At 33.1% G+C, this 17101-nt stretch overlaps 1 protein-coding gene across 5 annotated transcripts in view; it reads left to right on the top strand.

Moving 5' to 3' along the window:
• The window catches only part of MNAT1 (MNAT1 component of CDK activating kinase), a 198328-nt gene that overhangs the window by 62492 nt on the left and 118735 nt on the right, over window positions 1-17101 (top strand). For 3 of the 5 annotated variants that reach the window (XM_065940109.1, XM_065940111.1, XM_065940110.1), the window contains exons 5-6: window positions 2481-2621; window positions 8949-9074. In XM_065940109.1, the coding sequence (XP_065796181.1) occupies window positions 2481-2621; window positions 8949-9074 (267 nt within the window). Of the gene's footprint in view, window positions 1-2480; window positions 2622-8948; window positions 9075-14021; window positions 14116-17101 lie in introns of all 5 variants that reach the window. The other 2 variants (XR_010663875.1, XR_010663876.1) reach the window with 1 other exon arrangement.

The following is a 17101-nucleotide window of genomic DNA, read 5'->3' on the forward strand; positions in this document are numbered from 1 at the left end:
CATCTTTTCACGTGTTTATTGACCATCTATATGTCGTCTTTGGGGAATCATATACTTTTGGTAGTCTTTCCTTATGGTTTTTCAAACCTAGTTCCTCCTCTTAATTATAATATTATTACTTTACATAGTATTCATTATTTCTTACTTGAGTTATTGAAATATTCATCTGAGTCTTCCTGTCTTCAGTCTTGAACCCCAGTGTTCTGTATTCTTCACTGCTTCTAGTCATCTTTCTAAATTCTTTGTCTTACCAGTTGCCTTAGTATGGCATAAATGCACCCCTTAGTATGGTATGATCAATTCTCCATCATTTGCCTTTTGCGGGCCTCTCCAGCTTTATCAAGAGCTTTCCCCAGCTTCATACTTAATGACTTGGGGTCATACCAAGCATTCTAGCTTGATCGTGTCTTTTTACCTTTGTTTTCTCTGCCTAAATGGCTCTTCCACTCTGCAGTGGGGTTAAATACCTACTGTTTGAAACCTGCTCAGCCTTCATGTATTACTTACCTAGGGCTGTTAAAACAAATTACCCAAAACTGGTGATTTATAACAATGAAATTGTCTCTTACAGGAACAGGCTTCTGTAAGCTAGAAGTCTGAAGTCAAGGTGTCATCAGGTCATGGTCTCTCTGAAAGCTCTAGGGAGGAATCTTTGTTTCTTTTAGCATCTTTGGCACCACTCTGATCTCTGCCTCTAACTTCCCATGGCCTTCTCCCTGTGTGTCTGTATCCAAGTTTCCAGTATTACCTATCTTAACTTGGTTACATATGCAAAGACCCTATTTCCAAATAAGGTCACATTTATGGTTACCATGGGTTAAGAACTTCAACATGTATTTTGGGGGCACACATTCAACCCATAACACTCTGTGAAATCTTTTCTAACTCTACCTGTCCTCCATCATAGCACGGGGAATTAACCACTCCATTAATTTTGCCCCCACCATACTCTGTGTAAACCTATCACTTGTTTGACTTATTGCTGATACAACACTGTTTTATTTTGAGACATCCTTTTCTGCTTATGGACCTACTGTCTAATAATTCACTTTTCCAGCCTTCATATCTTACCTCCTAACTTTGTACATTTATTCCTAGTAGTTTTTTTAGATCAAGTTTGAATTTTCTTCTCCACTGGGTGCCTGAGTTAGAATAGCAATCTCAGTAATAGAGATTTTTAAAATTATAGGGGAGAAGTGCTACTTGAACTTAGCAACTGACTTAATTTAAGGGGGATGGGGTTGAGGGAGAAGAAGTAATAAAGATGACTTTGAGGTTTCAATTTGAGTTGACCGGGAGGTGGGTGTGCAATTAGCAGAAATCAGGAATACAGGAGGGGTGATCAGCTTTGGGAAACCAAATGCTGAAGTTAATTTTGGATATACTGAGTTTGAATTATAAGGGAAATATTTTTTTCATTTGGGAGTCTTGTTTATTTCTGGGTGTTTATCTAATTTGTGAATTGACATAATCTTAACAGAGATTAACAATATGTAGATATTATTTTACATAAAAATATACTTTTCTGTGAGATCTCTGTTAATTCATGTTAGTGATTCCAAAACATATTATACTGTCTCCCTCTATTCTGTATTTGCCTCAAGGTGCCATAAATTCTCAGTATTATGTTGAGTTAAAAAAAGGTATTGCATTTTTAAGAGCAGCAGTCAAGGATTCTTTTTTTTTTTTTTAAGGATTTAAAATAAAGTCATTAAGATATTACTGTATTTCTCATTCATAAAACTTAAAGAACAGAGTCGGTATAATACTGTTTTTAAATATGACTTAGGGTTGGAATAAATTTCAGAGTCTGGAAGTATTTAATATTTCTAAGAAACTTCATAAAAGGGAAGTAATGTAGGACTGTAGTTCATTCTTTCTACATATTAGCTTTGGATTTTGAATTTTTTAGTCCACAGAGAGGAAGGACCCTTGAAATTTATGTGCTTGTGTTAGAAAATAACTTCAGTTTTTCATAACTTACCTTAAATGAATGCTGTTTGGAACTCAAGCATCAGAAAGACTTACTTTAACTTGGGGTAAAGATGCTAAGTACTATGATAACTTTTCATTACCTTGTGTATTTTGAAAATTGTTTCTATTAAATGAACCAGTCTTTTATATGGAGTGTTTCAATTAATTGTTCTATATGGAGATGATCTGTTTGTTGTTGTTGGGTTTTTGTTTTGCTTTCTTTGTTAAATCTAAATAAAGTCTTCTTAAGCAGTTTCCACATTTCTGCAGCTGGGATAAGTGTACTTTGTTTAGATTTCATTTAGTGCTAGATGTCATTCTCTTTAATAGTAACATGTCTGCATGAAAGAAAATAAGTTCTTTTAAAGTGGAGCTGCTGCTGCACTATTAAACAGTTAGTGACTAGAGCAATTTATGCTTCGAAAAAAGGTAGTATGGAGTATGATATAGACTTCGTTTTGGTCACTAAATTTATTTCATGCCATATATGAATGTTACTGTTTCAGACTCGGGAACAGGAGGAACTGGAAGAAGCTTTAGAAGTAGAACGACAGGAAAATGAACAAAGACGACTATTTATACAAAAAGAAGAACAAATGCAGCAGATTCTAAAAAGGAAGAATAAGCAGGCTCTTTTAGATGAACTGGTATGTATTAATGTTGATTGTGATAAAAACATTTGTCTTCAGGGTTTATCTTTCCTATTATACTGGGTGATGGTATTTAAATGGCATTTCTGTAGCTTGTACTCATGTATTCACCTTCTGTTCCTTTATTTTATTTATTTATTTCAAGCACTGATTTATGTATTGGCTGTGCTGCATGTTGGTTGCTGCATGTGGGCTTTCTCTAGTTCTGACACGTGGAGGCTGCTCTTCGTTGTGTTGCATGGCCTTCTCGTCACAGTGGCTTCTCTTGTTGCATAGCACCGCCTCTAGGCTCGCAGCCTGCAGTAATTGTGGCACATGGGCTTCCTTGTTCTGCAGCATGTGGGATCTTCCCAAATCAGAGATTGAGCCCATGTCCCTTGCATGGTAGGCAGATTCTTAACCACTGAACCTTCAAGGAAGCCCCTATTTATTTATTTTTTTAAATGTTTGTTAATATCCATTTTATTTTCAGATGACAGAGTAATACTATAATTAACATAAACCAGTTTACTATTAATAGACTGTTGATGTGTTTCTCAGCTTACTGACTAAAACATGTTTTCAGAGCACTTTTCTCCTGATTGCTACTGATTTTCTAATAACTAGCTCATTTTCAAGTATTTTGGCTTCATGCTGAAGTTTTAGTGACTGCTTACTCTGTGAGAACTGTATTTTGTATTTTTGCATGGGGAAAATACATTTGAAAGAAATGGTAATGTCTTGCAAGTTATTGGTGTTTTCTAGTTGTTAGTTCCCCAAGTAGTCAACATTATTAGATAATAGCAGGGATTACAACCAAGGTTTATGAAATGTTTCATGGATTTGAGAATATATTATTTGATGCTTATAAACCAATGTGATACTGATGAAATCGCAACATGGAAATTGTCCTTTCTGGTAAAGGCTTTTTACATTCTTCCTTTCCCCTTTCTAGCTATGTAATTAATTTCCATGTGTTGTTAAAATACTTAACTCTTCAGTTTACTAGTTGCTATGCTGTTTGTTATTCTGTGACCAGTGAATGTATGTGTGTATATTTTTTTACTGTGCTTTTGCCCTAAAAGCATTTAAGCCATATAACCAGGAATAAAAACAGAAAGCAAGATTATGTATTAGGTTGGTACAAAAGTATTTATGGTTTCAAACCATGAATTTTAAATCATTTTAACTAGGCTCAAACACATCTTTATTAATCAAAATAGGAACCATTACAATCAACACATTTTTCCTAACGACAGATAAGTTTGTTTATTCCTATAGCATAAAAATCCCTGCTTTGGGATTTGATGAACTCTTAGAAATCATTTTTTGCCTCCTGCTGGTTGTGGCAGTGTTTTTCCCTGCAAAAAATTGTCAAGATGCTTGAGGAAATTGTAGTCAGTTGGTGAGAGGTGAACTGAATGTGGCAGATGAGGCAAAACGTTATAGCCCGATTTGTTCAACTTTTGAAACTTTGCTGTGTGACATGTGGTGGGGCGTTGTGGTGGAGAATTGGACTCATTCTGTTGAGCAATGCTGGCTGCAGACATTGCTGTTTTTAGTGCATATCATTGATTTGATCAGCACTTCACCAGGATTCAGAAAGCTGTAGTGAGTGGGTCATGCTGGCAGCAAACCTTCAGTGACCATGATCTTTTTTTGGTGCAAGTTTTGGCTTTGGGAAGTGCTTTGAAGCTTCTTCTTGGTCCAGCTGCTGAGCTGGTCATCACTGGTTGTTGGATAAAATCCACTTTTCCTCTCACATCACAATCCGATCGAGAAATTGTTCATTGCTGTTGTGTAGAATAAGAAAAGATGATACCTCAAAGTGACAATTTTTTAAATTTTTGGTCAGCTCATGAGACACTCACTTATCAAGCTTTTTCACCTTTCCAAATTGCTTCCAATGCTGAACAGCCATAGCGTGGTCAACGTTGAGTTCTTTGGCAACTTCTCATGTAGTTTTAAGAGGATCAGCTTTGATGATGCTCTCGGTTATTGTTAACTTCTAATAGCTGGCCACTGTACTCCTCATCTTCAGGTCTCTGCTCTCCTTTGCAAAACTTCTTGAACCACCACTGCACTGTACATTCGTTAGCAGTTCCTGGGTCAGATGAGTTGTTACTGTTGCAAGTTGTCTCTGCTGCTTTACAGCCCATTTTGAACTCAAATAAAAAAAAGTTGCTCAAATTTTCTTTTTGTCCAATGTCATTTCTGTAGACTAAAATAAATATAAAATAGACAGCAAGTGATGTCATTGACAAAAAAATGTAAAGTGAGAAATGCACATTAAAATGATGTATAACATAACTACATTTATTTAAAGATGTATTCCAGTATCAGACAACAAATTCAACAATGTAAAACTGCAATTACTTTTGCACCAACCTAATAAATTAGAAGTAGGTGAGAAAGTAAGGGCCTTAGTGAAGCTTAGACAATAAATGCTTATCATAAACCCTATCTACTTTGTATGAGTGGAACATAAATTTGGTTCTAAAAATGAGGACAAGGAATTCCCTGGTGGTCTAAATGGTTAGGATTCGGCACTTGTGTCATGGCCCTGGTTCAATCCCTGATCAGGAAGTAAGATCCTACAAACCACACGGCGTAGCCCAAAGCAAAAAAATGAAAATAGCAATGTATAGCATGGAAGATTTTTTTTGTTGTTAGTAACTTCCATTAATTTTTTTGAAACTATTAAGTGGAAGTTGTGGCTTTAACAGTTGAAATGATACATACTGTGTTTTACATTTTTTGTGGACATGTTGCTTGTGAGAAATTAAAAACTTCAAAGAATGAATTCGTAAAGCCTCATGTTACAGGTTTGTTTTTTTTGAAAGGTTCTTTCTCTCATCATTTTGTATATAGAGGAAGATGATTTTCTTTCCTTTGTACATTATTAATGCTTTCCTCTATACATTAATTCCAAATACTGAACTTAGATTTAAGACAAATATACACTCTAACTTTCTAAAAATGTTCCATTTATTATTAAGAATTTTTAGTTTTTATTTTGAGATTAGCTAGTTTTGCACGGCAATTATTTTTGTATATTCTTTTTATCTTTAGTCTTTTAGCACGAAATTTTTGTGCCTCATTGAGCTGCTTTTGGCTCTTGAGCTGCAACTGCCAGTGTTGTACATTGTGTATAATCTGGAGTTAATATTGGTTTTTGTTAAGAACTGCCCTCCCTTTCCTGTTTTCTTCACCTGCAAGTCATTACTGTGCATACTTTCTTCACTATTTAGATCATGTAACATAGTGGTTAAATAATCTTTAACAATTTACTGTATTCATTAGAACAATTAATTACAACAGATTGGTTTGAATACCAATTCAATTTGAATTTCTGGTTTTCATTTTCAAATTTATTTTTAAAGATTGTTACTTTAATTTTTGAATATTTATTAAAATATTTTTGTTAAAATGTTAACATCCATTTTATCCTTGTTGACTAATTGAAAGAATTCATTAAATTTCTTTTTATTTTCCTGAATCTTTATTAAGTATATAAAAGAATGCATTGTGTTTTTTCTACGTATGTTCACATGTTAAATTTTATTTAGAAAGACTGCATTGCAAATATATCTAGTACCTTAAATCTTAAAATGATTCTCTGGATCTAATTTAGACAACTAGTATAAGTACTCCTTATTAGTTTTTCTTCTCCTGTTTTTGGTTCTTATGCTAAAAGTCACTTTTTAACATTTTAAAAAAGTGTTGGCATTACATTATACTCTATGTGACAGAATTTTAATGTTATGGTCTTAATCTTTATGACTTAAAATGTTGCCTAAAAAGTCCATTTATTTAATCCTAACTGTAAATTCAGGATTTTTTTTTCTAAAAGCTATTTGAAAAAAAATTTTTAAATAGGTCTTGACTTATTAAATCTTTTTATATTCCTGTTAGAAAATTCTCTTCATATTATGTCTTAAATTTTGCTAGGGCTAATACTGTCAAATGCAGTAGCTTATTTTTATTAGAATATTGTTTGCCAGATGGCTTGCTCAAAGTCAGTTAAAATAATCTTTCAAAATGGTCATTATAAAGCTTTTAATGAGTATTACAGGTAGTCTTAATTAAAATTTCTTTAAATATTGAGCATTGTACCTTCAGGCTATTAAATAGCTTAGGGAACCTTTCAGGGTAAAAATGGAAAGCTAAGAATGAAATATTGGGTTGGCCAAAAAGTTCGTTTGGGTTTTTCCATAAGATACTGTGGGAGAGCCCGAATGAACTTTTTGGCCAACCAAATAACTTGAAAGGTTGACTCTGCATTCTCTGTATTCCTAAAAGCATGTATGTTTCCCATAATTTATTTTACTCTTTAGATTTTGTTGATGTGCGAGCTCCTACTTATTTCTTTCTTAACATTTATAAGATTTTCAGACTCCAAAGTTTTGATTGCTAACGTAGAGTATAGCAGATTTGAAGTAAATTGTATTGCCTTTGTATCAAAATTAGTTTTAGATTTCTAGAATACTTATTTTTATTAAATTTTAGTTCTTTTACCAATACATTTTAATATTCTGGTTCTTTTATAGGAAAGTGAAACCAGGATTAAAACAGGCATAGTATTGATTAGCAGCTTTTTTTGAAGTGCACATATTGTTTTACTTTTATGTAAGAACTTTTACTTTTTAGAGTAAGTACTAGGTATGGAATTTAAATTCACTTACAGTATTAATTAGGAAGCAATGATTTAGTTTTTTAGCTAAGAAAATTTATTTTTCTTCTGTTAGTTTTTACATATGAAAAGATAGTAAGAGATTTTAAAAGATACTTTGGGTCACTGCCCTTTTAAAATGTCCTTTAAGTAAACATTTTATTACAGAATTCCTAATGGAAATCTTGAATAGCTGCAGGAATTCACAGTAATGCCATACTTCCCAAGCCACCAGGAAAGTCCCAATACTATGATTAATGTATTACTAATGCTTTGTTGTAGAATATGAGAGGTATTCAAGTATATTCTAGAATTTTATTCATCCTCCTTCATTATTGCTAAAACCAAGTCTTAAGAATTTTGCTGCTTACTAAAGTTGTGCATTATAAATAAAATTTGTGTTTTTCCATTTCCTTTGAAAGTTTTCGTCTTTAAAACATTTGCTTTTGCAAACCACTTCTGTTGCAAAGTTTTGAAAAACAGATTTATTCTAGGATGATGCTGTTGAAATAATTGGCTTGTTATTTGAATTTCTTCTGTACTATAACCTTTAAACAAGTCTTTTAAATATATTCATTAGCCATATTTGTGCCCCAAAATATTAAGTTGTTGGATTTGGAAAGAAAATGAGGTTTTACTATATCTTCACTTTTATATTATAAAATATTTAACAACATAGTTTTTTCAGGATTAAATTCTGGGTAGTTACTATTTTAAAAATCTGTTAGACCATTTGATGACTTTATTTTCATAGGTCACCTTGGATTAGGAGATAGAAATGTATTTGCACCTTCTTTCTGTTTACTGATATAGAGAGCAGTGTGTCTCTTTGTGTATGTTTGTGTATGATCTCCTTCTTTCCTGGTTTCCTTCTGCATGTGTTTCTGTGTTCTTATTTCACTGACATCTCAAAAGGGAAAATGACTTGGATACATTTAGTTTAGATCTTAGCTGTGTAGCACTTTAAACATGTAAGAAGACTTCATTTTAAATAGGATAAATAGCAGTTTACATATAAGAGTTAGTTATTTGATGATATTATTAATAAGTGTGTATGCAGATTTGTGTAGATAGTGGCCCTGTTTTAGTATCAATATATTAAAAATGTTTACTATTATTTTGCAAATTAAAAAATTTAGACTTAATTTATAAAAGTAAGTAATAAAGGAGAAAATAAGTGTACTTTTGGTTGTAGTTAACAATCATTCCATTGTACAAAAAACAGAACAAGGATCATTTCCAAACGGCCTCAGGTGAAATCTAATGGGAAACAATTTCAAGCTAGTCTGAATTCACTGCTTAAAAGAATGTGTCTTAGATAAACATCTGATCTAGGTTATAGTACTTTGTACTACTCTCTTTGTGATTAGCTTCTAATTTTTTTTATTTTAATAAATATATGGTTGGTTTCACTAGATGAAATAAGACCCTATTATATTGTCTTTAATGTGGATTCTATAAAAATCCATTTTTGTAGGTTATTTTGATTTATGAGTCTAAAACAGCCTTTTCTTATTATGGAATGTTAAAGTCTTTTGTAAAGTGTTCTCCATAAAGTGAATATTTAGGTTGACATCAAGTGCTTATGGAAAGGCATAATTTAAAATAAAAGACTGGTTACTCTTTAGTTTTTTCTTTTTAACTTTCACATTGCACTTTAACTTCTCTTACAGGAGAGTTCTGATCTCCCCGTTGCTCTGCTTTTGGCTCAGCATAAAGATAGATCTACCCAATTGGAAATGCAAATTGAGAAACCTAAACCTATAAAACTAGGGACGTTTTCCACAGGCATCAAAATGGTAAGCTGTAATTTTATTGTTTATTTGGAAGATATATGTCAAATATTACATTTTAACTTTATATTGACTTTTACAGATAAACTGGAAGATTTAACTATTTAAGATGTGTCTGATCTAGGCTACATGACTAGAAATAAAAATATGTGCAGTATAAGAAGAAAGTGAAAAATAATAATTTACAGAGTATGCAACACAGTTTTGTTCTATATGATATTGAGTTTGCATGTGTTTTATTATCCTGTGTAGGTTTTTAAGCTTGTGGTATAGAAAAACATTTCTTAAAATGCAGACTTCTGGTTTCTGGTATGGCATGTGAAAAGCTTGGAAATTGCCATTCCAACCTGACAACAAATAAAACTTAAAATCCACTGAAAAATCACCAAGTTTTTTAGTACAGAGAGGTCACACAGCAAGCCACTGCCCTTAAAATTGGAGAGACCAGTAGAGACTACAGTGAATCCCAGCTCACCAGAACTCCCAGCTCACTAGAACTCCTAGCAGCCTTGCTGGGAACCAGTGCTGCTGTAAGGAAACCTGAATTGGCTCACAAATTACTGGAGGCTCAGTATGGGCAACTCTTTTAAGAGTTAAAAACTCCAGGGGAAATGAATCATCAGAGGCCCCACACTTTTTGTGAGTCTTACCTGTTGTGTCTCAACCAGAATCTCTCAGTGTATATCAGAAAAATCCCCTCTTGCTTTTGATAGATGAAGGAAAAAAGGGGAACCATTTTAAGATGTGCCAGAGCATTCTGTTCTTCCTAACAAGATTTGCCCTCTAGGATAAACTATTTTACCAAGTCTAACTGAGTTTTATCAGAGCTTAACTGATGTGGGTGAAGGGAAATACCCAACTATAACTGCTCCAGTCTTAAATGTTGAAGAAGAGAAATATACAACTTCAGTTCGCTCTGACCATCCTGCCCCACCTGATGGCAGGGAGATTGAGAAGTGTGTGTGAAGTTCACAGGCCAGAGACACAGGCTTTCTAAAAGACTGAGACCTTACTATAGGACTAGGACTATAAATTGTTCTATCATCCCTGATACCATCAGTTCAGTTCAGTCACTCAGTCGTGTCCAACTCTTTGCGACCTCATGGACTGCAGCATGCCAGGCTTCCCTGTCCATCACCAACTCCTGGAGCTTGCTCAAACTCAGGTCCATTGAGTTGGTGATGCCATCCAACCATTTTATCCTCTCTCGCCCCCTTCTCTTCCCGCTTTCAGTCTTTCCCAGCATCAGGGTCTTTTCCAGTGAGTGAGTTCTTCACATCTGGTGGCTGAAGTATTGGAGTTTCAGCTTCAGCATCAGTCCTTGCAATGAATATTCAGGACTGATTTCCTTTAGGATGAACTGGTTGGATCGCCTTGCAGTCCAAGGGACTCTCAAGAGTCTTCTCCAACACCACAGTTCAAAAGCATCAGTTCTTCAGCAGTCAACTTTCTTTATGGTCCAACTCTTACGTGTTAATGACTACTGGAAAAACTATAGCCTTGACTAGATGGACCTTTGTTGACAAAGTAATGTCTCTGCTTTTTAATATGCCGGCTAGGTTTGTCATAGCTTTTCTTCCAAGGAGCAAGCGTCTTTTAATTTCATGGCTGCAGTCACCATCTGCAGTGATTTTGGAGCCCCCCAACATAAAGTCTGTCACTGTTTCCACTGTTTCCCCATCTATTTGCCATGAAGGGATGGGACCGAATGCCATGATCTTAGTTTTCTGAATGTTGAGTTTTAAGCCAGCTTTTTTCACTGATACCTTACGTTACTAAAGACCTGTTTACAACAGTTTGTTTTACCCAGTGTGTCATGTCTGGCTGTCAAGGAAAAAAAAATTGCAAGATATACTTGCAAAAATAAAGGCAGAAGACGCAGTTGGAAGAGACAGAGCAAGCATGAGAATTAGATATGACAGGGGAGTTGGAATTAATCAGACTGGGAATTTGAAACAGTTAACTGTGATTAATATGCTAAGAGTGCTAATGGATAAAGTAGATAACGTGCAAGAACAGGTGGGCAATATAAGAGAGATGGAAATTTTAAAAAAGAACTGAAAAGAAATGCTAGAGAAAAAAGAAATACAAACACTAACACAAGTGAGGAGTGCTTTTGATGGCTTATTAATAGATTGGACATGCATGAGGAAAGTCTTTGAGCAAGAGGATATATCAGTAGAATTCTTGAAAACTGGAAACCAAAGAGAAAAAGCCTGGGGGGAATAAAAGCCCAGAGCAGAATATTGCAAGGACTGCGGGATGACGACAAAAGGTACAACACAAGCATTCTGGCAGTACCAGAGAAGAGAGAAAGGAACAGAAGAAATATTTGAAACTATAACAACTGAGAATTTTCCTGAATCAATGTCAGATACCAAACCAAAGACCCAGAGAGCTCAGAGAACATCAAGTAGGATAAATGGCAAAAAAAGTCCTTGTACATAGGGATAATATTTTCAAATGATAGAAAATTGAAGATAAAGAAACAAAAAAGTCCTGAGGAAACTCCTCCTATAGAGGAGCAAAGATAAGAATTATATCTGGCTTTTCCTCAGAAACCATACAAATAAGAAGAGAGTGGAATGAAATATTTAAGGTACTGAGAGAAAAAAGCCACCAGCCTAGAATAATGTACTGTGTAAAATTATATTTTAAAAGTAAAGGAGAAATATTCATGTCAATGTATGGCAAAAACCACTACAATATTGTAAAGTAATTAGCCTCCAACTAATAAAAATTAATGAAAAAAAAACGTAGAGGAGAAATAAAGATCATCAGAGAAAAACAGAATTTTTTGCCAGTGGATAATTTTTGCAAGAAGTGTTAAAAGAGGTTCTTTAAAGGCTAGGAAGGTGCTATAGATGAGAAATCCAGAAGAAAAAGCATTGCAGAAGAAATGAATGAAGATAAAATAAAACTTTTATTTTTCTTGTGCTTAATTGCTCTAAGAGATAACAGTTTAAAATAAGTAACACTGACTATGTTTGCTTATGTGTGTATATGTGTATATACACATGTATGCTTATTCACACATGTCCTTATATATAAGTGAAATGAATGACAGTGATGATACAAGGGATGGGAGGAAGCAATTAGAATTATTTTGTTATTATAAGGTACTGACGCTAACCATGGTTCTACTACTCAGCTATTGTTTTTCAGTTTTAAAATTGCCTACTTTGTTTGTCATATGTTTGCCAGCTAATTAGATTTATAAACACCTTGAGGACAGAAGCTGTATATTTTAACTTTGTTTTGTATAATTGTGGTTATGTGGGCAGGCACCTGAAAAATAGAAAATATTCATGATCTATTTTAAGCTTACAAATGTAGGAAGTATGAGCAGATCTTTACATAATGTAAAGGAACACACTACTCATTAAGGAATTACCAAAGCTTTTGAACTAAGAAGAAAGTGTAGAGGAAAGAAAATGGGCTTCGAAAGACTAGGATACAGTGGGATTAAATACCAGCTTCATCATTCACTAGATGTGTATCTATGGGTAAAATGTTAAAGTTGAGATAATTGTAGATTTATATGATTATTTGGATGATTAAAATATGTATATAAAATGCTAAACCAAGTGCAACAGTCATTTTACAAGTAATGCTTTTTGTTGTTATTATAGTTTAAATGTCTAAGTGAATTATAATCTCTTTACATTGTATAATTTAAGTAATACATATTTTTAGGCTTCTTGAATTTTGGGTAATTTTATGATATATTTGGCATATTGATATCTTAGAAATCTGTGGCATTGCTTTGACCATAGTGTTGTGTTCTATAATTTTTTACAATTTATTTTTTAAATTTATATACAACAGAGGTCATTCTTTGTGATATATAGGATCTTGCCAGATGCAGAACAGTATAGTGATCATAAAATCATAATGTAGAGCAGTTCCATCACTCCTCAAAATTCTTTCATGTGGGTTGTTTCCTTGGTTATGATTATCAACAAGGCTGCTTAAGCATTTGCTTACAGTTGTGTAGGTAAGTTTTAATTTGTTGTGGGTAAATACTACTAAGAATGAGATTGATGATTTATATATGAGAAAGATATATTTAGCTTTGTAAAAAATTTCCAAACTATTTTTTAAAGTGCCTGTACCAGTTTGCATTCCTATCAACACTGAGTATTCCAGTTGCTCTGCATCCTCAGCATTAAGAATTTTAGTATTTTAGGCATTCTGAACAGGTGTATAGTGGTATCTCATTATGATTTTTAATTTCCATTTCCCTGATGACTAATGTTGTTGAGCACCTTTTTGTGATTAAATTTCATTTGACCTTAGTATTTAGTGTAATATATTAGATATCTTTCTAGATAGTGTTGTGACCTTGTTATTATTTTCTTTCTTCTTCCCTTCCTCTCTTTTTTACATCCTTTTGTTTGGTGAAGTGTAATGCAAATATACAGAAGTGCACAGAATCAAACCATATAGCTTAGTGAATTGTCACAAAGTGAATATCTGTGTAACCATCACATGGCTAAAAGAAAAAAATATTCTCAATGCTCTCGAAGTCCTCCTCATGACTTCTTACATCTAGCCTGCACCCCACTCCTTTTCCCCAAAATAGGCACTCTTGTCTTCTATGGCAGTCCCTATCTAGTTCTTTTAAATAACTTTAACATCTAAACATGTATGCCTTATCCTGATTAATGTTTTGCCTGTCCATCTTATACTTGTGAGATTCACCCATGTTTCTGCATATAGATGTAGGTTTTTTTTCCCCCACTATTCATTGCTGGGTAATGTTCCGTAGGAGGACTGTACTATATCCATTCTACTGTTGATGGATCTTTAGGTTGTTTTGAGTTTCAGTATTATATATTATGCTAACATTTTTATATATATTTCCTGGTGCACATGTGCAGACATTTCTTGGTGGCTATTCACCTAAGAGTAGAATTACTTGGTTATGGTGATTATGTATGTTAATTTTAGGAGATACTGCCAAAACATTTTCCAAAGTGGCTTTTACCAATCGTACTTCTACCAACACTTGTGCCTTTCTGTTTTTTCCACTGTAACCATTCTGGTGAGTATTTATTACTGCTTTGTAATTTTTATCTATACTTTATTTCACTGATCACTAATGAGATTGAGCATTGACTATCCTATTTTGTGAAATACTTATTCACGTTTCTTGCTCATATGTCTTAAGTTCTTTTTATGTTGTGGGTCTGTTAGTCATGTATTTTAAATAACTTTTGTCACTTTGTATTGTCTTTCCACTCTTTTAAGGGTTTGTTTTGAACTCTATTGTTTAATTTTGTATTATCCATCTGAAATTTTTTTTTTTCTTTTTTTGTATGGTGGGAGGGAGGTGATCCAGTTACTTTAATGCCTTTTGAGATTAAAATAACTTATGTGATGGGGTACTTATTATTACTGTTTATTATTTAGCAAAATTTGGCATTTGGTTCAAGGGCATGGTGAAAATTTAAAATGACAGTTTTTATGTGGATTGATTATATTACTGAATGTGGAGATTGATACATAATATAGATGAAAATCTAAATGTTTATGAAGTTAAGAGTTTGCACTTTTTGGTAGAATCATTTCTAAAATGCAGGGTGAAAGTAATATTTATTGAGCACCTATATCCCAGGGATTGATTTCATTGAACAGACGTTGGCAAGGATCCCAACATTGCTTAAGACTTTATGACTTGTGATAGTTTTCTTTTAATAAAAAGTAGCATGTTTTTGTTTTTATATCTTCATGAGATAGATGATATTTCTGTTTTTGCAGATCTGCAAACTGAGTCTCAGAGAGGTTAGATCACCTGTAAAAGATGGCACTGAAACGCCTTCTGTTTCTGTTATACCTTGTTTAATTAATGAAAATGCTCAGAATACAAAACATAAATTCTTTCTCATTTGAGGATAGCTAGGATTTCAACTATTGCTTCTAGTAGCGGACTGATTGTGTGGAGGGCAACCTAAGGGACGGGAGCCAGAGCGATGACCTTTTCTTTTCCTGAGCTGCTGTAGTTAAAGAAAAGTCAAACACAGTACAGCAGACGAAGTCAGATTTGCTGAACTTGGAGAGGGTCCAAGGAAGACGTATAAATGTGATTAAGGTTTTTGGAAATAAAGCCTTTGCCATGTGACCGAGAAGACAGGATTTATTTATTTAGTAAACCCAGAGAAATATGAAGGGTTAAAAATTGGCACAAAATAATTAGTATGAAATGAGGATTTAATTATTATGTATTGAAATATGTAGAGTTGAGGTTGGATATGTTTTGGTTAGGAGTGTTCACAGAGTGGTTGAATTTTTTCAATTTTATTTCCTAGAATTTTAACTCAGTGAGTGGAAAATGTTGGAGTAGAATATTAGAAGAATTATTTATATATAATTTGTAACTCGAATATTTAAGAGAGTTCCACTTAATCACTGTTTTATATATGAATAGGAGAAACTTTAATTTGTATATATTTTGTCTTCTCTGTGGAGATAGTTCTTTGCATTCCTAAAGTAGGAACTGTAACTTTCTCAGTCCTTTGCTAGTTATTTTAAGCTAATTGGTTCAAATTCCAACAATATAATTTTAGTACCTCTGTTTCTTTTTTATTCTACAAATAATTGTAACTATATTTTCCCCTAAAGAGTAGATGTGGTTACCATTATTACATCAATCCTGTTTGAGGCAATGAAGAGATCTCAAAGTAATAGTTTTTCCTTCCCATTTATTACCAGCTTGTATCATTAAATATCCATACAGCATATCTACAGATTTAAGTACTAAGTCTTAGTCTTTTGGAAGCGAAGAAAGACACCTCTATCATGTTGTAAATTTAGAAACCCGAATCTAAGGCTGGGAATCTGGCTCTTCTTTAGACATGTTGGTGTTCTGCACTTTGCTACACTTTTGTATGCAAAGGGGAAACAAACTGAGTCACAAGGACAACCTAAGAATTGTTTTTAAGTATAGCTTTTGTTCCTTTGTTATTAATTGGTGGGGGGCAATATAGAGGAGCATGTCATTTGTTGTCAGAGTTAAAAGCAGTTTGAGTATTTTAATCTTGATATTTAAAATTTTTATATTATTTGTGGGTAAGCCAGAAGGGAGCTCGTTTCTGATAAAATTTGCTTTTCTGATTTCAACAAATAGAATTAGTTGTTTTCATCACAGATTGCTTATTATTTGAACTCATTAAAGATTGAACTCATTGTTAACATTTGTTAGAGAAAACTGATATCCAGTTGTATCAGAAATAAAATAAAAATTTTACTGAGTAGTCAGTTATGTTCTAGCTGCAATTGTGCTGGATAACTTAAACACATTACCAGTTTCCTTGAAAAACAAAAAATAAAATGACTAAATAGCACTAAATCTATTCTTAACATATAATTTCCACTTTTCTGGCAAATCAAAGTGTAGAAACCAAAGAAGTCATGTGAAAATGCAAGTAATATTAGAGTTAATGATTTTGTCTATAAATGTGTTTTGAAATGTAAGCCAAATTAACATTAAAAATAGTCTTAGCAATTCTTACGCATTTATGAAATTCATAGATAAATGATTATGTCTTATAATTGGATATGAGATGATTACTTTCTCTTAACATTTAAATGTCTCCAGGTATTTTGTGTTATTTCAATAAAATTGTAGTGTGTTCTAATTTTAATTATAGAAATCTATGAAGAGTTATATGTTAAATAGAAGGTTGGGTAATACAATCATTTTAAAGGAAATGTAGATTCTTACAACTTAAGATAATACTATAGTGAGTACCTTAAAGTGACCTAATTAAATATTTTTATAAAATGAATATAAATATTTTTATAAAATGAAAATTATAAACTTGAATTTTATTATTTTAGAATTATTTTAAAAGGTTTGTTCTGACATTATTATAAAGGGCTTGAATTGTGACTTCTCTACTATATACATATTAACTGTATGACCTTGGGCAGATCTCTTAACCTCTGTAAGCATTAATTTATTCACTCTTAAGAACTTAGTTTTAATGTCCTTGTCTGATAATTCCATCCTGTCATTTCTCTATCTGCTT

Source organism: Muntiacus reevesi, chromosome 7, assembly GCF_963930625.1.
Source record: "Muntiacus reevesi chromosome 7, mMunRee1.1, whole genome shotgun sequence".
NCBI lineage: Eukaryota > Metazoa > Chordata > Mammalia > Artiodactyla > Cervidae > Muntiacus > Muntiacus reevesi.